Genomic DNA, 27,975 nt, shown 5'->3' with positions numbered 1-27,975 from the left:
GAAGATCTTTGAAGTCCGACTCCTCAATCCACAACTGTTTGGGTTAATTAGCCTCTTAGTTTGTGATAAGGTGACATTAACATTTGTCTTGATTCCGTAATTTTTCTTAATTTGAATTTTATTTCCATTCTCCGAGCATGCAAATCAATAAATGTTCTATGGCAACAAACCATTCCATGCTTATGTAAGTACACGTCCCATTTGCTTCAATTTAAACCCTCGCTTTTTTGTTCGAGCAGGGATGATTGAAGATGTACAACGATTCAGCTCAAAAGAAGTGGAAGAGGCGTCCAAACAGAGAGAAACATAAGCATAAAACTTATATTCAAACATCTACAAGCGGACGGAGGTACAGAGAAAAATTCATTGTTTTAAATATGTTTTTTTTCAGAAATTCTGTAATAACACATGGTTTGAGTTGGATTAGAAATGAAACCATTCTGGCATATTGGCCATGATATTAGACTAATGTAATTTTATAATGTTGGGTTTCAAAACTGAAACTGAGCCATGATTTATCACAAATGGATTTATTGAACCATTTTGGCTGGTTCATTGTGTTTCATGAAACAAGATTCAACCCCAGTTTTTTAAGCAACCATATAATAATCAGAACCTTTCATGAACTGCTCGGTCTCTGAACTTGGAAAACACAAAAAAACAATTCTTTTTTAATGGAAAACCAGGAAAGTCTTCGGTCAATGCTGGCCTTCCATGGTGTTTTTCTTTAAACATAAAATAGAAAATATATATGGAAGAAAAGACCTGTAATACTAACTGTTAGTGACTGTCCACAATTAGCAAAAAACATGGCAACCCTGAGAAGTTTCCATTATTCCTTGCTTGTTGTTTCATGCTTTTACTTGCAGGTTTACAATGAAACAGTTCAGCCACTGATACCCTTTTCCAAGGTCAAAACATGACAGCCTCAGGTCTATAACATCCTCTCTAAATGCTTTTGAATTGGGATTCTTTTCACTAGGCTCAACAAATATGTATTTGGGGATCGGATGAAGAATGTTCCAACCAAAGATATTGTGTGGATTGCCAATAGAGACCTTCCTTTCAGTGGTTCATCTATGATTCTCACCATCAATGAAGATGGATACCTTGTGATTGTGAATGGCAGAACAAGTTATAGAGTGAGTGATGATCCATTATCAAGCCAAAACATGAGTGCAACGCTGTTGGATTCTGGAATTTGGTTCTAAGAGATGGAATATGGATATACTATGGCAGAGCTTTGATTACCCTTCAAACACTTTTTTGCCTGGGATGAAACTTGGTTACAAATAAAAACTGGAAAAGTTGGTCTCTAACATCTTGGTTGGATGAAGAAGACCAAACAATGGGAATTGAGTTGAAATGGATCCTAAAAATCAAATGGAGTGTTCCTCATGAAGGGTACTGAAACATTATGGAGTAGCGGGGCTTGGACAGGTAAAGGTTTCACCTGATTCCTGAAATGACATTGAACTACATCTTCAACTACACCATGTATAGCGATGAAAATCAAACGTATTTTTCGTATTCGTTGTATAATCTTCTATCATAACTCGATTCATCATTGACATCGACGGACATATGAGGGAGTTCGTGTGGCTTGAAAGTTCTCAACTGTGGGGATGTTTTGGTCTCAACCAAGACAATTCTGTGACATTCTAAACTCTTGTGGGTCCATTCAGTTGCTGCAACGAGGATACTGGAAGTTGCCAGTGCTTGCCAGGTTTTTATCCATCGGAGAAGCAACAAGGCCAAGATGGTGGATGTATGAGGAGTATGCCCCTAACGTGCGGGAATGGAGATAATAAAGATGGATTCTTAATGATGGATGATGTGAGCTATCCTCTAGTTCGACTCGGCAAATAAATTCACCATATCCTTTCCCTTCGGGGCCTCAAGTGTTGACGAACTATGATGTGAGAACATGTGAAGAAGTTTGCTTGAGTAACTGCAGTTGCAGTGCATATGCATGTAACACAAGTGGCCATTGCTTAATATGGTCTGGTGACATTCTTGATCTTCAACAACTTTCAGCAAACGATCCAAATGGAGGTACAATCTTCATCAAACTTGCAGCTTCCGAAATTGACAATGACAAAGGTAGTTTCTTTTTAAAAACTTTTAACTAAATGACCATTAAATTGTTTCACATTCTTACTTCTCGAATTTGAGTTCTAGGAGCCAATTGGTACCTATGGATAATTGCAATTCCTGTTGTTTTATTGTGCTACTTCCTCATCTTACATCGTTATTCGGTGGAGAAGAGTTTTAAAAACAAAGGTACTTTGTTACTAACAACCTTTGTGAATGATTCGCAAACTCTTTCTGTATGCGAATGATGTACTTACATATGCAGACCTCTCTGGTCTTTGGAAACAGGGACAGAGAAGATCCAAGCCAGGATATACTACTCTTGATATGGAGATGAGCATCACAACGAGTAGCAGTGATTTTTCAGGTTCCGAAAACTCCAGAAAACGGAAGAGGAAGGATTCCCCATTTCCACTGTTTAGCTTTGATAGTGTATCGCTAGCTACTGATAACTTCTCCTCGGAGAATAAGCTGGGAGAAGGGGATTTGACCTGTTTATAAGGTATGAAGTCTATCACATTTTAAGATTATTACCAGAATGGAGTTCAGGTTCGAATGATTTTGATTGCAGGGAAAACTATTAAATGGACAAGAAATAGCAGTGAAAAGGCTTTCAAAAAGGTCCGGGCAAGGGCTCGAAGAGTTAAAAAATGAGACGATGCTTATAGCAAAGCTTCAACATAGGAACCTTGTTAGACTATTGGGTTGCTGTTTAGAACAAGGAGAAAAGATATGATCTATGAGTTCATGCCTAACAAAAGCCTGGATTCATTTCTTTTGTTTGCGGTTTCTGAATCCTTAAAAGCTTCCTTTTTTCTTTCCAAGATTTGCTTTTGTAAGCAACATTTTGTAAATTGTCTCAGGTTCAGACAATCAAGATTACTAGACTGGGGAACACGAGTTCGAATAATCGAGGGGATTGCGCAAGGTCTGTTGTATCTTCACCAATATTCAAGATTAAGGATCATACATCGAGATCTTAAGCAAGCAATATCCTTTAGACGGTGAAATGAACCCGAAAATATCAGACTTCGGGTTGGCAAGAATGTTTGGTTACAAGCAAATACTAATAGGATGTAGGAACTTAGTAAGTGAAAGTTGAAATCTCCATGACTTACAATATTATCTGCTAGTTTAAGTCTCTTTCACTAAGAATCTAATCAACTTTTGTATGAAATGATGAAAATATAGTGGCTATATGTCACCTGAGTATGCCATGGAAGGCCTTTCTCCATTAAATCAGACGTGTTCAGCTTCGGTGTGCTGCTGTTGGAGATAGTGAGTGGCAAGAAGAGCACTGGCTTTTACCATAGCAGCTTTCTTAATCTAATTGGACATGTGACTTACAAGCTTTCTCCATTAAACCGGAACTCGATACTCTCATTTGAGTCTGAGTAACTTGTTTTTTTTTTTTTTTCATTTTATCTCGAGTTTCACATTCAAACTTCTTGGTTTTATTTCAGCATGGGAATTGTGGAAAGGAGATAGAGTTTTTGAGTTGATGGATCCTAAATGGAAGACCAAGTTTCATATCCTATGGTGTACAGATACATCAATGTGGCTCTTCTTTGTGTTCAAGAAATGGCTGCTGATAGACTGACAATGTCGGAAGTTGTTTCCATGCTTACCAATGAGCTCACAGTTCTAAATTCTCCCAAAAAGCCTGCCTTCTCTAATGCAAGGAGTACGATAAATAGTTCAAATCAGCCTGAAAAATTTTCAGTGAATGATGTCACAGTTTCTTTGATGGAACCTCGATAGTTATTTCGATTATAGCTCATGTAACCCCTGACATGAGAAATTTTGAAAGTCCTACTTAAAAGCTTAAGTAAAATGGGTGCGGTTCAAATGCTTGGTTCCTAGTCTTGTCCATTAGAAGCCCTCTTTGCTATGAATGTACTTGTGTTACTAATTAATATATTGTGTATGTTTTAAATATGGAAGAATAACAAAAAGAAAATCCTTTTTAGTGGAAAACTATGAAAAGTCTTTGGTAAAAGCTTGGCGTTCCATGGTGTTTTTCATTTACATAAAATAAAAAAACTCATGGAAGAAATACCTGTAATACTAACTGTTAATGGTTAACTACAATTGTTGAAAAATATGGAAACCATGAGAAAATTACCATGCATTTTCTTGCTTGTTTTTCATGCTTTTACTTGCAGGTTTACAATATAAGAGTTTCAGCCATTGATACCCTTTTCCAAGGTCAAAATATGAAGGCCTCAGGTCAGTTAACATCTTCTTGAAATGCCTTTGAACTTGGGTTGTTTTCACTAGGATGAACAAATCTATATTGTGTAAGTTGCCACTGGAGACCTTCGTTTCAGTGGTTCGTCTATGATTCTCACCATCAGTGGCGTTGAATACCTTGTGATTGTCAGTGGCAGAACAACTTATAGAGTGAGTGATGATCCATCATTAAGCTGAAACGTGAGTGCAACGCTGTTGGATTTTGGGAATTTGGGTATACTATGGCAGAGCTCTGATTACCCCTCAAACACTTTTTTGCCTGGGATGAATCTTGGTTACGGTAATAAAACTGGAAAAGTTTGGCCTTTAACATCTTGGTTAGATGAAGAAAAACCCAAACAATGGGGATTTTGAATTCAAAATGGATCCTAAAATGAAACATTATGGAGTAGTGGGGCTTGGACTGGTGAAGGTTTCACTTTGATTCCTGAAATTTGATTGAACTGCATCTTCAACTACACCATGTATAGCAATGAAAACGAAATTTCGTATTCATTGTATGATGATTCTATTATAACTCAATTCATCATCGACATCTTCGGACATACGAGGGAGTTTATATGGCTTGAAAGTTCTCAACAGTGGTGATTGATTCGGTCTCTACCAAGACAATTTTGTGACATCTTAAACTCATGTGGTTCATTCAGCAGCTTCAGTCAGGATATCGCCAGTTGCTGGTGCTTGCCAGGTTTTATCCGCCAGAGAAGCAACAAGGCCAGGATGGTGGATGTATGAGCAGTGTGCCCCTAACACGTGGGAATGGAGATAATCAAGACAGACTCTCAAGGATGAATGATGCGAGTTATCCTCTTAAGTTCGACTCAGCAAATCAATTCATCATATCCCTTCCCTTAGGTGCCTCAAGTTTCGATGAACTTCAATGCGAGAGCATGCAAAAAGTTTGCTTGGGTAACTGTAGTTGCTGCGCATACGCATATAACACAAAGTGGCCATTGCTTAAGATGTATGGTGACATTCTGATCTTCAACACTTCAGGTTACAATCTTAATGAACTAGCAGCTTCGAATTTGACAATACATGATCTCATGCACTTTTAAAGTTCAAAGTGAAAGAAAATTCAGTTGACTGTGGAAAATACAGTAGATTATCGTTATATTTTAAGAAATATGCTCCCTCTTTTTTTTTTAATATTTAAGTATACGGTTTTTTAGGGTAAATTTAATAGTCACTTTTGTTTGTATCAGGTTACATTTTAGTCACTTATGTTTGAAATGTTATGTTTAGTCACTTACATTCACTGAGTGTTAATTGCCGTTAACGGTGTAACTCTAAGCTGATCTGGCACGTTAAATCATCATTTCAAACGAAAATTTTAGGTTAAATTATACAATTGATTCCTATATTTTTTTCGTTTTGAGCAATTTAATTTTTTTTCTTTTATGTTCTTTGAATTTTTCTTTTTTTATTTATTTTTTTCTCCTTCTCTGTTTCTTTTAATGTAATTTTTCTATGTTTTCTATTTGTTTAAATAAAACTTTCTATTGTGAAAAATATGAGAAGAGAGAAATAAAGTAGAAAAAGAAAAGAAATTAAATTGTTCAAAAAAAAGTATAGACACCAGTTTTAACAAATGGAAAATATAGAAAAAAATACATTAAAAGAGATGGAGAAGGATAGAAAATAAAGGGAGAAGTAGAAGAGAATGAAAAATAAAGAAAAAAAGAAAATTAAAAAAACATAAAAGAAAAAATTAAATTGCTCAAAACGAAAATAATATGAAGACCATTTGTATAATTTAACTTAAATTTGTTGTTTGAAATGATGTTTTAATGTGCCATGTCAGCTTGCCGTTACACCGTTAACGATAATTAATGGCCCAATGACTAAAATATTACAACACGTTAATATAAGTGACTAAAATGTAATATTTCAAACATGAATGATTAAAATATAACTCAAGGTAAACAAAAGTGACTAGTTTGTTAGTTTACCCTTTTTTTTACGTGTTTTCAACTGAAAATTGACAACTTCTTTTTTTGTTAGATAATTAAATCTTAGTATTTTTGTCCTTTGAGTCCTTGGTTCGGTTTTTCCCCACTCACATTTGTATTTTTTATTTCATGTTATTTTAAGTTTTTTATATTTTATATTAATACTTTTAACATATTACCTTTTTTTATTATATGGTTAAATAATTGTGGTTTCATCCTTAAGTCTCGAGAATGACTTCTCTTATAAGCATTTTAATATGCTGTATTTTTTATTTCAAGTTTTTTTAATTTTTTATTAACAACTCTTTTATTTATAAAATCAAATAATAAATATATAATTATTTTTTAAAAACATCAACTAATTCTTTAGATATATTTTTCTTTATATATAATATTTATATGTTAAATATTTATTTTCTCCACCTATATTATGGGTATAGTGGTTTCTAATATTATAAAATCAAATAATTATTTTAAATACGTAAAATATTTCAAATACCATTATGTTTATATGTGAAATATTTCAAATGCACATACAAAATATATAATATATCAATTTACTACACTCATGATATGGATTGAAAAATAAATATTACACATGTAAAAATTATATTACTAAAAATAATGATATTTGTAATAATTATTTGATTTATAAATAAAAATGTATTAATTAAAAAGATGAATTAAGAATAAAAAGAAACTTTAAAACAATATATTTATTAATTATAAAAATTAATTAAAAAAAGAAGAAGAAGCTTGAAACAAGATGAAATAAAAAATATAAATGTAAGTAAGAGAGGAATCAAAACCGGATTTAAGGATAAAAGCACTAACATTTAATCATCTAACTAAAGGAATTGAGTTGTTAATTTTTAGTGAAAACGTGTCAGGATGCGTTTTCAGCTGATATGGCAAAAAGAGCCCCATGTTAGACGCGTTTTTACTTTCTCATAAAAAATAGCATATCCCGGTAAATATAAAAGACGGCATACTTAAATATTAGAAAAGAAAGCATATTTCTTTAATATAACCGAAGATTATCTCAATCGTTTTGGGGGGTGGCCGGGGGATTTGCCAATGATAGACAGGGGAAATTTTAGAGGGTTGAAATTAATTTGTAATTTTTATAATAGTAAAAATGTAATTTTATTATTTTAATAGTTTGTAGCTTTATAATCTTTAAAGGGTTAAATTAAATTTTTATTATTTTTAGGGGGTTAAAATATAATTTTACCTTTATTAATTTAAAATTTTAAAAATTTTATAGGGCCTAAATGGAAAATTTTCCATTTTAGGGAAAAGTCTTTGGTCAAGCTTGGCGTGCACAATGGTGTTCTTTTACTTAAAATCAGAAATCCATATGGAAAAGGATGACCTGCAACAATAACTATTAATGGTTGACTTCAATATTAGCAAAAAGAACATGGCAACCATGAGAAAATTTCCATGCATTTCCTTGCTTGTTTTTTCATGCTTTACTTGCAGGTTTACAATGGAACAGTTTCGGCCACTGATACCCTTTTCCAAGGTCAAAACATGACGGCCTCAGGTCAGTTAACATCTTCTTTAAATACCTTTGAATTAGGGTTCTTTTCACTAGGATCAACAAATGTATATTTAGTGGTTCGGATGAAAAATGTTCCAACCAAGGATATCGTGTGGGTTGCCAATAGAGACCTTCCTTTCACTGGTTCATCCATGATCCTCACCATCAATGGCGATGGATACCTTATGATTGTGAATGACAGAACAACTTATAGAGTGAGTGATGATCCATCATCAAGCCAAAACGTGAGCGCAACGCTGTTCAATTCTGGGAATTTGGTTTTAAGAAATGGGAACCTTGATATACTATGGCAGAGCTTTGATTCCCCTTTAAACATGTTTTTGCCTGGGATGAAGCTTGGTTACAATAATAAAACTGGAAAAGTTTGGTCTTTAACATCTTGGTTAGATGAAGAGGACCCAAATAAAGGGGATTTGAGTTGAAAATGGATCCTAAAAATTCAAATGCAGTGTTACTCATGAGGGGTAGTCAAACGTTATGGAGTAGTGGGCCTTGGAATGGGCATATTTTTGTTTTGATGCCTGAAATGAGATTGAACTACATCTTCAACTACAGCTTGTATACTGACGAAAACGAAACGTATTTTTGGTATTCATTGTATAATCCCGAAACTATAACTAGATTTATCCTCGACATCGACGGACGTCTAAAGAATCTTCGTGGCTTGGAAGTTCTCAAGAATGGGCTTTGTTTTGGGCTCAACCAAGACAATTTTGTGAGGCTTTAAACTCTTGTGGTCTATTCAGCAGCTGCAGTGAGGATACCCGCAGTTGCAGTTGCTTGCGAGGTTTTTATCCATCCGGAAAGCAACAAGGCCAGGATGGTGGATGTATGAGGAGAGTGGCCCTAACATGTGGGAATGGAGATAATAGAGACATGTTCTTCAGGATGAATGATGTGAGATATCCTGTAAGCTCAACTCAGCAAATCAATTCATCATATAATTTCCCATCAGGCCCTCAAGTTTCAAACTCCGACCCAAAAGCATGCAGAGAAGCTTGCTTGAGTAACTGCACTTGCAGTGCATATGCATATAACACAAGTGGCAATTGCTTAAGATGGTATGGAGACATTCTTGGTCTTGAACAACTGTCAGCAAAGGATCCAAATGGACGTACAATCTTCATCAAACTTGCAGCTTCTGAATTTGACAATGGAAGAGGTACTTGTAAAAAACCTTTTAACTAAATTGACCATTAAATTGTTTCACATACTTACTTCCTCAAATTCGAGTTCTAGGAGCCAATTGGTACCTATGGATAATTGCAATTCCTATTGTTTTATTGGTGGTTCTTCCTGCATCTTACATTGTTATTCGGTGGAAGAAGAGTTTTATAAACAAAGGTACTTTGTTTCTTATCGGCCTTTGTGAATTGATTTGCAACTCGTAGCGAATGGATGTACTTACATATGCAGACCTCTCTGTCTATGGAAACAGGGGACAGAGAAGATCCAAGTCAGGATATACTACTCTTTGATATGGAGATGAGCATCACAACTAGTAGCAGTGAATTTCCAGGTTCCGAAAACTCTGGAAAACGGAGGAAGGACCGTGCATTTCCGTTGTTTAGCTTTGCTAGTGTATCGACAGCTACCGAAAACTTCTCATTGGAGAATAAGCTAGGAGAGGGGGGATTTGGACCTGTTTATAAGGTATGTAGTCTATCATATTTTAAGACTATTACCAGAAAAGGAGTTCAGGTTTTGAATGATTTCGCTTGCAGGGAAAACTATTAAATGGAAAAGAAATAGCAGTGAAAAGGCTTTCGAAAAGGTCCGGACAAGGGCTAGAAGAGTTGAAAAACGAGACGATGCTTATAGCAAAGCTTCAACATAGGAACCTTGTTAGACTATTAGGTTGCTGTTTAGAACAAGGAGAAAAGATATTGATCTATGAGTTCATGCCTAACAAAAGCTTGGATTTTTTTCTTTTCGGTTTGTGATTTTATAAATCCTTAAAACTTCCTTTTTGGCCAAGATTTTACTTTGGTATGCTACATTTTTGTTTTTTTTTTGCAAAATTTGTAACAGGTTCAAACATTGAAGGATTACTAGACTGGGGAACAAGAGTTCAAATAATCGAGGGGATTGCGCAAGGGCTTCTGTATCTTCACCAATATTCAAGATTACGAATCATACATCGAGATCTCAAGGCAAGCAATATCCTGTTAGACAGTGAAATGAACCCGAAAATATCGGATTTCGGGTTGGCAAGAATGTTTGGTGGTGACAAGTTACAAGCAAATACCAATAGGATTGTAGGAACATAGTAAGCGAACTTCAAACCTCCAGAAACTTACAATACTGTCTGGCATCTGCTATTTTATGTCTCTTTCACTTAAGAATCTAATTGCCTTTGTGTTAAAATGATGAACATACAGTGGCTATATGTCGCCTGAATATGCCATGGAGGGTCTTTTCTCCATTAAATCTGATGTGTTCAGCTTCGGTGTGCTGCTGTTGGAGATAATAAGTGGCAAGAAGAACACTGGCTTTTACCACTGCAGTTCTCTTAATCTAATTGGACATGTGAGTCACAAACTTTCTCCATTAAACCCGAACTTGATACTCTCATTTGAATCCGAGAAACTTGGTTTTTTTTTTTTTCCCATTTTACCTCCAGTTTTACATTCAATCATGTTGGCTTCACTTCAGGCATGGGAACTGTGGAAAGGAGATAGAGTTGTTGAGTTGATGGATCCTAAATTGAAAGACCAGGTTCCATGTCCTACGCAGCAGAGATACGTTAATGTGGCTCTTCTTTGTGTTCAAGAAATGGCAGCCGACAGACCGACAATGTCGGAAGTTGTTGCGATGCTTACCAATGAGCTCACGGTTCTAAATTCTCCCAAAAAGCCTGCTTTCTCTAATGCTAGGAATATGACAAATAGTTCAAATAAGCCTGCAAATTTTTCAGTGAATAACGTCACAGTTTCTTTGATGGAACCTCGATAGTTATTTTCGATTATAGCTCATGTAACACCTAACATCCCACGATTGAGTCTTAACTTAATTGATATAAGCATTGTTACTAGTGTAGAAAAACATATGTTCGAATGCATTAAAAGTAGTTTTAGGCATTGTATTAAAAAGAGCAGTTGTGATTAAATGAAATTATTTAAAGAAAAAAAAAACCAACATCCAGAAATTTTGAAAATCTGCTATCATATATAGGTAGAGACTTAAGTAAATTGGGTGCGGTTCAAATGCTTAGTTCAAAGCCTTTGTCCATTAGGAGCCCTCTTTGCTATGAAAGTACATGTGTTAATTAGATACTACACATTATAGTATATATTTTTAATATTTAATATATTCATAGAAATAAAAAAATATATTTTAATAAAATAAAAATATTTTTTTGAAAAAAATTTTGAACAAGCTAAAAGAATTCTATATTTATTTCAAAAAGGTAAAATGCTATCAATTCAAAAATTAAAAGATTATGTCGATTGAGTCTTAGCTCAATTAACATGAATATTATTGCCAATAAAATAGGATGTGAATTCGAGTGCACTAACGGCATTATTCTTCTATTTATAGGTTTGAGAGGGATTATGAGTAGTTCTAGACATTGTATCAAAAGTTCGAATCTTGGAGACAATATTGTTCAAAGGGGCAGCCACGAACTTCGGATATGGATAGGAAAACGTATATACATAACATCAAACAATAATTAATTATAAGAGTTGGGATTATTAATAATGTAATTTGATACATTGACGGTTGAGGTTGAAATTTTTTTCACATATTTTATTTATTTATTTTTAATTTTTTAAATATAATTTAAAAACACATAATAAAATCTTAACCCTTTTAAAATCCTCATATTAAAATGTACTCTTAGAGCTTAGTATTATATTACTAATATTTTAAAATCTATTTTTAACTCTTTTAAAATTTAATAAATTTTTGTACTCTCTTCATAAAATGGTATGTTTGGATTGGTTATATAAAACCCTATTTTTATATGCTATTTTTTTTATTATCAAAACATTCAATCATATAATAAATTTGATCGAAATAATATTAAAAAGAATTAAAAAATAAAATATACAAAATCATGGTATGAAAAATCACATCTTATTAATTTTCATAGTTAATGAAATGAAGGAACTCACCTTAAAAAATTATTTATTTATTTATTAATAATTAAGAGAGAAAATTGAAATTACTTGAGATCGAACCCAAATTTTTATGCTTACAACATAATTAAAAAATAATAATTTTTAGATACATAATTGAATTAAAGAAAATAATATATTGGAAGAAACTTTTCATTTATTCATAGTTATGTTTAAATTGGAAAACTTATTAAAATTTTAAGAAAAACAAATATAATAAAATAAATGAAAATCTTTTTATTTTTGCTATAATCCACTTTATTAAATAAGATAGACAACTTATAAAATGACTTAATCTGAGGGCTTCCAACCCATAATACTTTGAGAAATAAAAACACCCGAAAAATAAGATAACAAAAGTTACCTAATATTAGTGACTTAGGCCGCAAATCAAAATCCATGATTACACAAAGTGTCTCATGGAGGTTAATTGATTAAACGGGGCTCATTTGACCCATTGAACTTACCCGATTCATGGAACATATGGAGCAGCCCATCTACTTGAAGTCTTGGTGGTCTAATGAAGCATTTAAGGAAAACTAGAGTTGCCATGGTAAATATGAAAACTAATCTTAGAATATTTATAATATTAATAGATTTGATTTTGGAATCTTAGAGGATTGTGTAAATACCTTAAGAATCTCAATTTGTAGATTGGCTTTGATCTTGGCCGTGATGTAAATTAAACTGTACTGTTGGATCTAGGGAGCTCAATTATAAATAGAGACATTCTCCCTAATTTGTAATCATCTCATTCAACCCTATTGTACTCACTCATAGTAATTGAATAATATTGAGAGAATTCACTCAAACACCTTGTGAGTGTTGCTTTATTGTGGCTTTTTTGTTCTTTCATTGATTCTTTGTCTCTGAGTTGTTTTGGAGAATTTTTATTGTGAATTCTCACTTTTGTAAGAGTAAGGCTGACTTAGGCGAATTTGAACCCAAGAAATCACTTAAAGCCACAGGAATTAGGAGACTAAAGTTCTAGCTCCGTGACAATTGGTATCCAAGCTAAGGTTCGAAGGTGCCGGTCGAGATGATAAAATGAGTAGACAATCAGATTGAGTCAATGAAGACTAGTGGGAAGGTTAGGAAAGCTAGCCAATTGAGGGATATGCTATTAGCTTTGGAAGGTCAAGTGGTCAATCTTGAGGAATTCATGAGGGATGTGAGAGAGACACACCGTAACACCTCATACCTGACTTGGTCTCAGGTCCAAGTTACCGATGCTACATCTAATAAATTCAAAACATCTTGTAACATATAATCATATAAATACATAAATAAATACCATTCAAGTACATAATGTATTACACAATCATTTTGGGTCTTACACAAGCTTACAAAAGCTCTTTTGTTAACCTAAGCTTGAATTAAGACCAAACTGTAATTTTTGAAAATTCAGGGCTGACGTCGCGACTTCACAATCTCCACGTCGTGACGTCTCCAACTCAGTAAGCCACATCACGAATTTGATCACACCAACGTCACGACGTCACTCGTTGTCGGCACTACATTGCAGCGTTGGATGTTTGTGGTCATGATGAAGTCTCTGTTTTTGGTAAAAATACCATTTTGGTTCCATTTCAATATATGTAATGCTATTTTATTTATACCATCTTATACTATTGAAACCAAGTCAAATTCATACCATTTCATGTTTAACAAATTACCTAACCAATTCCAACTAAATCCAACTCAAACATGATCTCAATCTATTCAAAACCAATTCATGACATTACATGTATTCAAATACCAAAATTTACCTTTGTCAAAACATATTAAGACATGTCATTCGACATTCAGTACATACAATTTTCCACATTATACACAACAATAGCTTATAAGCCTTTAGCATGGACATTGACAAGTAAGTATAAATCACATATTACAAGTATAAATTCCAAATATATATCCATCTCAATCATTCATTAACCAAGCTACCTTTCCTACCTCAATCTATGTCATTCCACATGCCAAACATATGATTATAGATCATCACTTAATCTAGCATAAAATATAACCAATACCATACATGTACCCCAAAAACAACACATTATACAAAATGATGATGTCATACTAGCCAAGTTGTAAACACTTTTAAATACTAAGGTACACACCAAGACACTTATATACATGCAACAACTCTAGATTCAAAATGATCGCTTAACTACCAATTAGGTGATGGTGTGAGCTTTTAGAGGATTCGGCTTAACAAGTTCCATAAGGCGACTATCTACAAAGGAAAGTAAACAACGAAGGTAAGCATATAGGATGCTTAGTGACCCGTCGCCAATTATAATGGTAGTTTAAGTACATTTCAACACTTAACGAGCTTGTTTTATAAATATCTTATATTTAATTATTACATTTTTAGCTTTAGTAGCTTAGGTAAATATTTTATATTTAATTATTACATTTTTAGCTTTAGTAGCTTAGGTTTAGATTATTAGCAAAATAAGCATTTTTACGCAATAATTTATATTAGTTGACCTATTAGGCCAATACAGGCCTTAGGCAATGCTAATCAGTCTATTTGAATGTGTAGGATGGCATTTCTAAGCTGAAAAGCTTAAGAAACCATACCCAAGCTTTCTGACACACAACATGTGAAACCAGAACTCCAAGCTTAAGAAATCGGTGTCGTGTCGCGACACACCTTCCCTTATGTCGCGATATAGCACCTGTGTTGAAATATAGCTTCCCCTATGTTGCAACACAACCCCTATGTTGAGATGTAGCCTGACTTGTGTTGCAACATAGCCTGAATATAGGGCGCAAGCAGTGATGATGTTAGTAGTCGTATCTTGACAGATTTTCTCATATTTTATGTATTACTAGCACCCAAAGTATAAAAGGTATTTTAGGCATAATGCACACCAAAATTAGCCTATACAAAGAGGTTCCTGTAACCTTAATGGACATCAAATTTTTAGACCTAGCCACATAGTTTTCTTTGTATTTTTTCTTTAGTAGTTTATTTTTCTGTAGTCGGAAAATCTTATTTCGACGTGAAGACAATTGTAAGCAGAGATTGTTCCAGAACTGCGCTTCAATATATATTTATGAGCATTCTCTTTACTCTTTTATTTTATTTTATTTATATTTCATTTATCTGACCAATTAACGTTTGTATGAGTATTAACATAAAATCTTGTGCTTTCTTTCTATCTTGCATGATTCAGTTATGGTTCTGATTAATTAATTGAAGAATAAGAGTTTATTATAGAATTAGTTGGTATAAATTATGTGTGCCTAAACTCTAGGATTGACGACCCTGGAAAGTAATGCAGGTTAAACAAGGTTGGGAGATAAGCTTTCCAAGTTAATCATAATTTATCTCGGTAAAGAAAGCAAGGTCGGGAGATAAGTGAGTATTTGTCGATTAGTTAATTAATAGAGGCCAGGAGGTAATATTGATTAATTAATAGCAAATTCACTAAAATCCTAAAGTTCTGAAATTAGTTAATCTTCTGCATGTTAATTAGAAATTTAATTGATAATAGGTTAGAGGCTTGCATTGTTGAAACTAGGAATAGGAAATTCCATTAGGTTAATTTAGGTTTAGTAATTTAATTAGTTTAATCACTACTTTAATTTGGATTCACACTACTAACTTGTAAATCGATTAGATTAGTAATTATTATTTGTAATTAATTTAATAATAAGATTCTCCAATCTGTAATCCCTTGGGTACGATCCTCGGAATACTTCCCTATGTTTCGTTGTAACACTTTACTATATTACAATTTGACCCGTATACTTATGGATACTGCTTACTTAATTTTATTATTTTTGGTGTGGTATTTTCTAGTTAAACGTTCATACGTTTAGCGGCGGTCACTTAGTAAGTTCGTATGTATTATACAAAGCTTACCTTATTGTTACCTAAACATTTTAAGTTACCTTAACTTGACATAAGTTTGGCTAGACATTGAAATAAAAACACCAACAAAGTGAACATTGTAATCAATATCATTTAATACTACAAGCACTTAACATGCCAATTCATGTCACTTTTATGTAACTTATCTCAAATGCATATTCAATCAACAACCATAAGATATTAATAGGTATACATAATTCAAATCAATCATTGGTGCTATTATCGATCATGAAAATTGTACCATTTACAATTCAATCCATTCAGTGACTTTCCAATTTGGGTACCAAGTTCATTTAATCACATTTCAAATTCTCAATTCCATTTAAACTATTTTGCCCGATAAGCCCTAGTAAACAAACTTGGATACATAGGTAACTACACCATACTAGTTGATCATTTGAGTTGTGTACATTTATATACATATGGTTACCTATCTTGGCTAAACCAAAATCATGACATATTAGGTTATTCATATGAGCTATACAAATGTTACATAATGCCTGAGAATCGGCAACGAATGTTGGATGTCGTTAATATTTGAAATAAATCCCGTACAAGCATGCACAAAACCCTATTAGCATGCCAATCGTACCATAAGCTTTTTCTAAGTTCACACGGGCTTCTTTTACACATTATTATCACATTTCAATTCAGTCCAATTCTAGCCTTTCTTACCAATTCGCAACCAATCAATCCATAGTCAAACATACATAAATAAAATCAAACACATAACCGCGTAAAATAATAAATTCTATATGAACTGACTGTTCAAAACACCGAACAAGTTGATCCTTTAGGGACTAATCAACAATTTCAGCTAAAATTATTACATGTTTGATTAATTAATATTTGGATGATTGCCCTCATGGTTTGTGCATGAAAACCAAAATGAATAAGTAAATATATGTTCCTTAATAACCTAAACTTTAACTAACAATAAGTTGCATTATAAGAATGAATTATAATGCGAGAAGATAACTTTTCTTATTAGTATGTAATCTAAATTGTCCATAGTCCCCAAAATCAAATTGAGCAATTGATTCAAATAAGTAAAGGATCATTATGTCGTCTATAAGTCTAGTTAGGGAGATAGTTTGTCTTGGCTATCGAAGTAGTTCACTCCCAAAAATAGAGACATGGATATGATTGTTTAAATTGACAATACATCGGACTTGACCCTGTTGGAAAAATTGTATATTATGGGAACTTTCAGGCATATTCTCAATAGTTAAGTTAGAGAGTTGAATTATAAAATTATGATCTTATATTTTACTCCATGAGACCTTTACAACGGTATTACATATACTCAAAATAGTTGAGTGGTGAATGAGAAATTGATACTCAAAGTAAGCTACTTGGAAATATTTGTTAAGGAAAAGTAAAGCTTTGATCCCACATTGGTTAAATACCAAGTGTGAGATGTGTATATATACGAGTAAAATTTTATATTTTTTTATTATAAACATAAACTTTAAGAGTAATTATAAATATCCTATTGATAAATAAATAACATATACTTGTTTAGTTGTTGTCAAATTTCTTAGTTGTTTGTTTGATGTTTATTTTATAAGAATAAAAGTAACAATTTTACATTGACATTATTGACATTGTATTGGGATTAACATAGGAAGTTTGTAAATTTCCTTATCCTTGTGCAATAATTTCATAACAAGGCTGCTATAATTCAAAGCAGCATTCTAAACCTCGTCTCCGTTCCAGTTCCTTTTCACCTTAGGACCCGTTGGCCCTTCTTGCCCTAGCACTTCATCTGGAAGGCCATTAATAAATTTCTCAAAAGCAGTTTTAAGCTTTCCAGGCAATACTTTTTCCACCTTCTTGATCTCATCTGCCAAGTTATAACTAATCTTCGGACCCCATTCCCTGAAATAGTTGAGCCATGGCGGCTCAACAATGGTCGTGGAACCCAAATACTCCGCTGCAACTAATGAAAACTGGAGGCCTGTATCCATCACAATCTTACTCTTGGCAGTGTCATTTCTAATTCCTATCTCTCCACTTCCTTGCAAGACTAGTCCAGGTTTTGAATACATGGCATGGCCATGCAATGATGAATAGGTACAAGGTTTATTCCCACCTTGGAACTCTAGCTCTGATGCATTCACCCATGAACCTCCACTGTGTTCGGAGAAATACATACTATGTAATTCTCCATTAAAGTTGCTGACCCTTAAAGTCACATGCTCCCAGTCACCAACATGTTCACCTATCCTTCCTAATGAAATGTTGATGAATTCTACCTTAGCCTTTGCCGCTCCATTGAAGGGGTAAAACACCCATATCGCTATGTCTGAATAGGTTGCACCCAACATAGGTTTTACATGCAAATAAACTTGGGAGTTTTGCAAATCTCCTTTCTTTACTCTTTCCTTGGTTGCTTCGTCTATGGGAAGATCTAGCCAATAGTTACCATCATTTGCACCGCCTTGGGGAAGGTTTGAACCCGTTACCTGTATAGGAACTGGCTTGGATTCTTCTCCCTTCATGTACAGTAGTGCCCCATTCACAAAGAACCAACTGACAGACGATGGGAGGTAAGCTTCATTAGGGTGGAAATAAATCCAAGGAGAGTAAGCTTGGAACAGTGTCTCGATTTGGCGTAGGTTAGGCATGTAAGATAAATTAGCTTTGACATTTTTCAAACATGGTAGAGGAGGATTTTGGGCGACAAATGTTCCTACACGAACTCCCATATATTGGGTTCCTCTATTTTTGGGCCTTGAACTGAAAAAGTTGATCTGTTTTGCATCCACTTCTTTACCAGGTCCCCATATCCATGTATCATTCTCGGTTTCATCCGTAAAATCAGACCGGACGCAACGTATTTTCTGCAGGGAAGGCTTGTCTTTGGTGTTGGTGATAACATGGCCAACTGCCTTGTATCCTTGTGGAGCAATAGGCAACCAAATATAACCGTTGCCAACTTGCTTGATTTTCAAAGACTCACTGCTCCAGACAAGGGTGTAATCGATGGGTTGTTTTAGTAAAGAATCATCATCACTGTCATCTTTCGCTGCAAGAACCCACCCAGAAAGCAACCTATTGTTGGGCTGCCCATAGCAGCCTAGCATGTAGTACCCATCTGGTATTGATGATGGTTCAAAAAATGAGGCCCCAAGATTTCCTGGTCCCCCTTCGTGAGTTGCCCATACTTTTGGGGAAGATGATGATATTCCGCACTGGCACACATGTATTCCACCAAGATCAATACTTCCACTCGCAAACCCTTCTCCTGCAATGTAATCCATCATGTTGCGTGCAATTATCAAATTAATATCTTGAAAGAAATGTTTAAATTCGTCAACTTAAATAAAATTTTGACAAAATATATCACTTCACATCACATGTATTCTCATGTCGATAATCATTAATCTTTTAAGGGATAATATAATGTTTAGTCCCTGAACTTGACAATTAAATTCACTTTAGTACATGTACTTTTTTTGAGTCCACTTTGGTACTTTAACTTGACAACTACATCTATATTTGATCCCTGAACTTGACAATTAGGTTCACTTTATACATGTAATTTTTTTTTTGGTCCATTTACTAGAACTTGACAAATAGGTCTATATTTTAGTCCATGAACTTGAAAAATATAAAAGTATAATGATGTAACATTATGAGATTATGTTACATTATCACTTGAAAATTACAAAATTTATGCAAAGTTCTAAGTAATGATATGGTACAATATCAGAATGCCAAATTCAGTGCTTAGTTTGATCAATTTGACCATTGGATCAATTATAATTAAATAAATAATTAAAAATTCATAAAAATCTAAAAAATTATCAAACTAGTTCAACTTGTTCAACTCTCAATTTTTATCTTGATTTTCAATTTTTATCAATTTCAAGCAATTTTCGAGTCAATTGATTCAACACCTTTATTCGAACTATTATATCGATCAGCTCTTAGAATGTCACATCTTCAAATCTTAATAGAACCCAAGTTCAAGAACCAAAAGTTATCTAGTTGCCAAGTTCAAGGATAAAAAAGAAAAAAAAAAGTGCAGGTATCCAATTGAAGCTAGTTGCCAAGTTTAGAGGCCATAAATCATATTATCCCATGTTTTAATAATCATTAACGAAATGGATGAATTTGTAAAACTATATATCGATCCTTGAGTTATATGCAAGTGATTTAACCAGCCAAAGCCATTAGAGAGAGAGAGAGAGAGAGGGGGGGTACCTGGAGGCCATGTTGGTAAGGGAGATGGAAGCCTGAAAGCAGTATCTATTGGCAAAGCCTTCTTCTTCTTGGAGACATCTGACGAAGAAGAGGATGTAAGACAATTCCCCATTGCAGTGTTTTCAACGATGTGTTGATTGAATGTGAAGATAAATATATGAAGATAAAAAAGGGGGTGATATTAACAAGAAGAATATTCAGTTTAGTGCGAGATGGGCAAGGGATTTTGGTACCATGCGAATATAACAACAGTAGAGAGAGGGCAGGGTAATGGATGTGAGTGACGTGCAAGGAAACTAAGCATTTGCGGGCTTTAACATGCTTGGGGACTTTGTTCAACCTCTCTTCTACAACAAGCTGCTTGTCTTTCCTTTTGGATTGCCTTTGGTTTTCTTGTTTTATGGAACTACGTCTTAATATCATTATTATATACATAAATAGGAGTTCTTATACAACCCAACTTAGTACTTTGTGACTAACTCTCATAAAACTAGGTTTACATGGATGCTGAAATTAACCAGGTTTCATCAGCTCAGATTTGAAGGTTAGGTCGAAAAGTGAGAAAATTTGAGTAAACATATAAGGTTAAAAAATAGGTTTTGATAAAAAAAAAATAAGACTCATTTTCTAAACGATTCAAGCCTTTGGTAGGATTTTTGGCTCGAGCCCGAATATGTTATTTTCCTGTCATTTTATTATTATATTGTTACTATTTTGTTGTAATTGTTTAAATATTATATGATTCTTATTTTATTATTAATTTTGCTCCTATTTTATAGTCATTTGCTAACTGAGCTCCAACTATTTTAGTATTATTTAAGTTTAAAGATTTTTTTAATGTATTTTTAATTTGTTGAGAAATACTTATTTTAATGTTTGTACTGTATTTGATGTATTATATTTTTTAAATTTATTTTTATCTAAAAAATTAATACGGGTGGATTAGATCAGACTCAGGTTTAACATTTTTAATTTAGATCGGATTTAGACAGAATTTTAAGCTCATTTTTTGAGCCGATCCTAAGCCTAGAAAATAGAGATAAAATCTTGCACTGACCTGACCCAAACTCTGTTCGACTCATGATTAGATTTAGTAGCATGTGACAACCTCACATTTGACATATGACCAAAAAAACCTCTTTTGAGTCATGTCAGGTTTTAAAAAAATTGAACGAAGGGTCTAAGATTAAATATCCCTTTTAAGTTTTTAAATTTAAATAAAATAACAAGACCCAATATGGTAAATATCTCTTTAAATATATTTATTAAGTATTGGAGAAATTAAGTTGAAACATTAGCCTTCTTTTTGTTCTTCTCCTACTTCCTTCATTATTTTCCTTTCTATTCTCTTCTTCCATGAGAGACTCAGTCGTCGTCATCATTATGCTGCCCTCCGGCCTCCATTCAAGTCAAAATTGGGACCAAACGATTCGCCTTTTTCTCTTCTTTCTGATTGTCCAGTTAGCTTTCTTGAAAAACTTATCAAAACTTATAAAATTTTTCACAATCTTTAGAACTTTTCAAGCCACGATCTGCAAATCTGACTGTTGAATCGTCATGGAACTTCAACCATGGCTTCTCGTCACCACTTTCAACATCTTGGCCGTTCGAATTTCTGAAACGATGCTTGAATCTCAAGTACTCAAAAACCCGAAATTGATCTTAGGTTTTGTTTGCTCTGGACTTATGGTTTTGTTTGTGATGTTAATTATTCTCGACTTTTCCTCTCGCGCAATGGGTCAGGGTCAATAATAAAAATAATAGCAGTTTTTTTCCACCCCATTCATATCCAAATACATATCTATCTATAGTATAATTTTATAATAATTTTTTAATTTAGTTCTTCAAATCAAATTCAAAATCATCAATTTCTCTATAATGACAACTTGTTAAATATTTACTAATTGAAAAAATTGATGCATGGGTTAGTTGATTAAGATTCTCACAATCAAGTATCTATAGAAATTTGAAGAAAATAGCTTGATTATCTTTGCAATTTGGTATGGCCGAATAAAGCTTTCAACAATAGAATTTTTCTCCTTTCTTTTGTTCTTTTAGTGGACGGTGGAAGAAGATGAATGTTTCTCATCTTTCTTTCCACTTAGTTTAGTATATATAGGTTAATTAGTTTATTAATGATTATTCTAATTTATTACTTAATTAATTTCACTAATCAAAAACAAGTCGATATTCATTGTATTTTCACTTTTCAATTCAATTTAATGGTTAAATAACCATTTAGGTCCTTTGAATTATTACTGACTAGATTTTTAAGTATTTTTTAATTTAAAATTTAATAAAGATTAAATTTTTATAATCTAATCTAAGTTTTAATTAATTATTTTCTTGATTAATTAAGTAGCATATCAGCGGTAAGAACCCTTCAATAGCAGAAACAAATATGGGTTTGAGTAGTATATCATGTCTGACATCATTGACCCAATGATTATCAGACTAATGTTAATGTTTATTAATGGTTGGGTTTCAATAATTAAACTTGGAACCAGTCATATCACCAAATGGGTTTCAATATGGATTTCATGAAAACAAAGATTCAACCCCAGTTTTGCAACGCAATAATATAATAAGAACTTTATGATGGCGACTGCCTCTGTCTCTTTGAACATGGAAGAACAACAAAGAAACCTATTCTTTTTTAATGGAAAACCAGGAAAAGTCTTTGGTCAAAGCTTGGCATTCCATGGTGTGTTTCGTTTTTTTACTTAAACTACTGTTAATGGAAGAAATTACCTGCAATAACTGTTAATGGCTGACTACGATATTAGCAAAAGAAACATGGCGACCATGAGAAAATTTCCATGTATTTCCTTGCTTCTTTTTTCATGCTTTTGCATGCAGGTTTTCAATGGAACAGTTGCAGCCACTGATACCCTTTTCCAAGGTCAAATCATGACGGCCTCAGGTCTGTTAACATCTTCTGGAAATGCCTTTGAGTTGGGATTCTTTTCAACTGGCTCAACTAATCTGTATTTGGTGATTCGGATGAAGAATGTTGCAACCAAGGATATTGTGTGGATTGCCAATAGAGACCTTCCTTTCACTGGTTCATCTATGATTCTCACCATCAATGATGATGGATACCTTGTGATTGTGAATGGCAGAATAAGTTATAGGGTGAGTGATGATCCGTCATCAAGCCAAAATGTGAGTGTAACGCTGTTGGATTCTGGGAATTTGGTTCTAAGAGATAGGAATATGGATATACTATGGCAGAGCTTTGATTACCCTTCAAACACTTTTTTGCCTGGGATGAAGCTTGGTTACAATAATAAATCTCTAACATCTTGGTTGGATGAAGAAGACCCAAATAATGGGGATTTCGAGGTGAGAATGGTATCAAATGAAGTGTTCCTCATGAGGGGTACCGAAATATTATGGAGTAGTGGACCTTGGAATGGCCATGGTTTTGACTTGATGCCTGAAATGAGATTGAACTACATCTTCAACTACAGCTTGTATAGGGATGAAAACGAAACATATTTTTCGTATTCATTGTATAATCCTGAAACTATAACTAGATTCAGCCTCGATGTTGACGGACGTATGAGAGAATTTGCATGGCTTGAAAATTATCAACAATGGAATTTGTTCTGGTCTCAACCAAGACAGTTTTGTAGCATTTTAAACTCTTGTGGCTCATTCAGTAGATGCTTTGAGGATACTCAGAGTTGCAAGTGCTTGCGAGGTTTTTATCCATCGGAGAACCGACAAGGCCACAATGGTGGATGTATCAGGAGTACGCCCCTAACATGTGGGAATGGAGATAATAAAGACAGATTCTTAGGGATTGATGATGTGACCTATCCTTTAAGTTCCATGCAGCAAATCAATGCTTCAAATCCTTTTCCATATTTAGGCCCTCAAATTTCGATCTCCGATGAGAATTCGTGCAAAGAAGCTTGCTTGAATAACTGCAGTTGCAGTGCATATGCATACAACACAACAGGCCATTGCGCAATATGGTACGGTGACCTTATTAATCTTCAACAATTATCATCAAATTATCCAACAGGACATAAAATCTTTGTCAAACTTGCAGCTTCCAAATTCAACAATGGCAAAGGTACTTTCTTATTAAAAACTTTGAACTAAATTGACCATTAAATTGTTTCACATTCTTACTTTCTTGAATTCGAGTTCTAGCAGCCAAATGGGACGTATGGATATTTGCACTTCCTGTTGGTCTACTGGTGCTTCTTACTGCATCCTTCTTTATTTTTCGGTGGAGGAAGAGTCTTAAAAACAAAGGTAATTTGTTTCGTATTGGTTTTTCTGAATCGATTAGCAAGCTTGTTCGATATTCGAAAGGATGTACTTACATATGCAGACCTCTCTGTCTCTGAGAACAGGGGAGATGGAAGATACAAGGCGGGATATACTACTCTTTGATTTGGAGATGAGCATCACAGCTAGTAGCAATGATTTTTCGGGTTCCGAAAACTCTCGAAATAGGAGGAAGGACCCTGCATTTCCGCTGTTTAGCTTAGCTAGCATATCGATAGCTACCGAAAACTTCTCCTTGGAGAATAAGCTGGGAGAGGGAGGATTTGGACCTGTTTATAAGGTATTAAGTCTATCACATTTTAAGACTATTACCAGAAATGGAGTTTAGGTATTGAATGATTTCGCTTGCAGGGAAAACTATTAAATGGACAAGAAATAGCAGTGAAAAGGCTTTCGAAACGGTCCGGACAAGGGCTGGAAGAGTTGAAAAACGAGACGCTGCTTATAGCAAAGCTTCAACATAGGAACCTTGTTAGACTATTGGGTTGCTGTTTAGAACAAGGGGAAAAGATATTGATCTATGAGTTCATGCCTAACAAAAGCCTGGATTTATTTCTTTTTGGTTTGTGATTTATGAAGCCTTAAAATTTCCTTCCGCCCCTCCCCCCTGCCCCCAAGAACTTTTGATAAGCAAAATTTGTAACAGGTACAAACAATGACGGGTTACTAGACTGGGGAACACGAGTTCGAATAATCGAGGGGATTGCACAAGGTCTTCTGTATCTTCACCAATATTCGAGATTACGGATCATACATCGAGATCTTAAGGCAAGCAATATCCTGTTAGACAGTGAAATGAACCCGAAAATATCAGATTTCGGGTTGGCAAGAATGTTTGGTGATGACAAGTTACAAGCAAATACTAAAAGGATTGTAGGAACTTAGTAAGTGAACTTCAAAACTCTAGAAACTTATAATACTATCTGCTACTCTAAGTCTCTTTCACTTAAGAATCTGATCAATTTTTTTGTGAAATTGATGCAATAAAGTGGCTATATGTCGCCTGAATACGCTATGGAAGGCCTTTTCTCTATTAAATCCGATGTGTTCAGCTTCGGTGTGCTGCTGTTGGAGATAGTGAGTGGCAAGAAGAACACTGGCTTTTACCATAGCAGTTCTCTTAATCTAATTGGACATGTGAGTCACAGATTTTCCCCATTAAACCCGAACTTGATACTCTCATTCGAGTCTGAGTAACTTGGTTTGTTTTTTCCCATTTTACCTCAAGTTTCACATTCAAACATCATGTTTTTTACTTCAGGCATGGGAATTTTGGAAAGGAGATAAAGTCCTTGAATTGGTGGATCATAGATTGGAAGACCTAGTTTCATATCCCATGCTGTACAGATACATTCAAGTGGCACTTCTTTGTGTTCAAGAAATGGCTGCCGACAGACCGACAATGTCAGAAGTTGTCTCGATGCTTACCAATGAACTTACAGTTCTAAATTCTCCCAAACAGCCAGCATTCTCTAATTCAAATCAGCCTTCAAGCAGGCCCGCAACACTTTCAGCGAATCACATAACAGTTTCTATAATGGAACCTCGATAGTTTTTTCGATCTTAGTTCGAAAGTTCTGAGAATCCGCCATGATATGTAGATAAGAGTTAAGCAAATTGGGTGCGAGTCTGCTTAGTTCCATGTCTTATACATTAGAAAGCCCTCTTTGCTAAGAATTATGATTTTCGTCCATCGTGGGAATTTAGTCCCGATTGTACTCTATTTTTTTAGTCTAAGTCCCTATTGGGCTACAACTAAATTTGTAGTCGTGCCCAAGTTAGACCGCTAAATATGGAGTTGAACTTTTTCGGGATTATTTTTTCATTCGCAAAATTCAAACTCGATATCTTATTTAAAGGATATCAAATTCTTTATCACTTGATCCAATAAACATTGATCCCTCTTATTTAGATATTCACGTCCAAATTGTTAACACATGATTAATATGTATTTATTTAAGTCAAAGTTTGAAATTTCTAAATTATTAAATATACATATATATATATAGATATATATATATTTTACTTTTCTTCTTGTTTGACATGCAACAAATATTTATGGTCTTCTTGTGTGTTGTGACGATACAAACTACACAACTTCAAAATGTAGGAGGTCATGTATGTGTGTATATATATATATATTATTTTCTTTATATTTTAATCCAAAATTTAAAACCCCATTTAATTAACCTAAATTTGATTTAGTTTAATTTAATCATAAACGGTCATTATTCCAAATTCGTCCAATTAAAACCTAAAATCGATTGGAACTTGATTTTAGATCAAATTGGTTTCCATGAATTTTTAGATTCTTTTTTTAATTTATATATTTGGTTTAAAAATTATTCAAATTAAATTATTAGATTTTCTAAGAATAATCTTTAAAGGCGATATGAATTTTTTTTACCATTAATCTCATTATAGGTTTTTTATTATATCTATTTTTTTTATACAATGCCTAGAATTACCATAGCCTAGACTTGTCCTTGAGCCGGGTTAGGTCTTGACAAATTTTTAGGCCCATTTGATGGGCTCGGGCCTAGCTCGGCCAAAAAGATGAGTCTAAAATTTTACTCAAACCTAATCCGAATAAAAATGCTAAAACCTGGACCTGATCTGTCTGCATTAAAGTTTTTTATATTATTTTTTAAAATATATTGTAAAGCCCAAAATCTGCCCGGGCCCATACCAGCAAAATAAACCCAAAAATTACAAGCCCAAATGCCCAATATTAATAAAAACCCTAGAGGCCCGAATGGCCCAAAACTACACCAACTTTCAAACACAAAAAGAAACCCCAGCCGCATGTTTGTTGCTGCCACCTCCTGCGCACGCCCACCGCCACTGCTCGCCTATCACCGGCCACCCATGCGTCTGACGCCTTCTGACACCTGCAAACAGAGAGCCACATGCAACCAACAAAGCAGAAAACAACAGACGAACGATCCAAATAAAAATATAAAAAAGTTGTAATCCGGCTATAAAGGCCAAAGCTTATCACTGTTTTGAGGGGAGGATTTTTGATATTTCAAAGGAGGGGAAAACAGATTGTATTTTGGATGAGGGATTTGAGGGGAAACGGATTGTATTTTGAAATGGGGGGATTTTTTTTTTGGAGATTTCAAAAGAGAAAAACGATTGTAAATAGGGGTTTTTCCTTTTTTGAATACAAAGAAAAAACACTGTAATACAGGCAGATCCAAAAAATCAAAAAATCAAAATAGAAAGAAAAGGTTTCGTTTTAATCTTTTGTCTCTTCATTTTCTTGTTTTTCTTTTCATTTTTCTATAAATCTATTTTAAATAAAAATATGAAAATAAAAGGGAGAAGAAAAGAAAAACTTACCTGAATCGCCTCACGGTCACGTCGCCGGAGTCTCCTTCTCCATCGCCGAAACCGAGCCCAAAAGAGAATAAAGGGAAAACCTTCTTCTTCCAATTGTAGGATAAGGATGCCTGGCTTTCAAATGAGGGATAAAGAATGGGGGTTAGGATTTGTTTTGATTTTTGTAGAAAATGACAGATGGCCATTCAAGTGATTTTTTTATTATTATTTATTTTTAGTCTTAATAACTAGAGAAAC

The 27,975-nt window shown here is 34.0% G+C and overlaps 4 protein-coding genes across 4 annotated transcripts; 2 read left to right on the top strand and 2 right to left on the bottom strand.

Annotated features, from left to right (window-relative positions):
• The first annotated feature begins 7,661 nt into the window (after nucleotides 1–7,661).
• On the top strand, nucleotides 7,662–10,960 carry LOC107940866 (G-type lectin S-receptor-like serine/threonine-protein kinase B120). The gene is made up of 7 exons (XM_016874329.2): nucleotides 7,662–9,028; nucleotides 9,106–9,210; nucleotides 9,305–9,519; nucleotides 9,591–9,801; nucleotides 9,898–10,135; nucleotides 10,248–10,395; nucleotides 10,522–10,960. The coding sequence occupies exons 1-7, from the start codon at nucleotides 8,698–8,700 to the stop codon at nucleotides 10,819–10,821; spliced, it is 1,548 nt and encodes a 515-aa protein (XP_016729818.2). The 5' UTR covers nucleotides 7,662–8,697; the 3' UTR covers nucleotides 10,822–10,960.
• Nucleotides 10,961–17,396: 6,436 nt separating this feature from the next.
• Nucleotides 17,397–20,370, bottom strand: LOC107940869 (uncharacterized). Its single transcript, XM_016874331.2, has 2 exons — nucleotides 20,089–20,370; nucleotides 17,397–19,126 (listed from the first exon to the last, which is right to left on the bottom strand). The coding sequence occupies exons 1-2, from the start codon at nucleotides 20,198–20,200 to the stop codon at nucleotides 17,574–17,576; spliced, it is 1,665 nt and encodes a 554-aa protein (XP_016729820.2). The 5' UTR covers nucleotides 20,201–20,370; the 3' UTR covers nucleotides 17,397–17,573.
• Nucleotides 20,371–22,443: 2,073 nt separating this feature from the next.
• LOC107940867 (G-type lectin S-receptor-like serine/threonine-protein kinase B120) lies at nucleotides 22,444–26,291 on the top strand. Its single transcript, XM_016874330.2, has 7 exons — nucleotides 22,444–24,172; nucleotides 24,256–24,357; nucleotides 24,459–24,673; nucleotides 24,745–24,955; nucleotides 25,040–25,277; nucleotides 25,383–25,530; nucleotides 25,655–26,291. The coding sequence occupies exons 1-7, from the start codon at nucleotides 22,855–22,857 to the stop codon at nucleotides 25,943–25,945; spliced, it is 2,523 nt and encodes an 840-aa protein (XP_016729819.2). The 5' UTR covers nucleotides 22,444–22,854; the 3' UTR covers nucleotides 25,946–26,291.
• Nucleotides 26,292–27,014: 723 nt separating this feature from the next.
• LOC121227874 (uncharacterized) lies at nucleotides 27,015–27,975 on the bottom strand. Its single transcript, XM_041110779.1, has 2 exons — nucleotides 27,739–27,975; nucleotides 27,015–27,284 (listed from the first exon to the last, which is right to left on the bottom strand). Exons 1-2 carry the CDS (start codon nucleotides 27,921–27,923, stop codon nucleotides 27,137–27,139), a joined length of 333 nt encoding a protein of 110 aa, XP_040966713.1. The 5' UTR covers nucleotides 27,924–27,975; the 3' UTR covers nucleotides 27,015–27,136.

The sequence above is a fragment of the Gossypium hirsutum genome, chromosome A04, assembly GCF_007990345.1.
Source record: "Gossypium hirsutum isolate 1008001.06 chromosome A04, Gossypium_hirsutum_v2.1, whole genome shotgun sequence".
Taxonomy (NCBI): domain Eukaryota; kingdom Viridiplantae; phylum Streptophyta; class Magnoliopsida; order Malvales; family Malvaceae; genus Gossypium; species Gossypium hirsutum.
The sequence above is the reverse complement of the archived record's forward strand: the minus strand, read 5'-3'. Positions and strand labels throughout refer to the sequence as shown.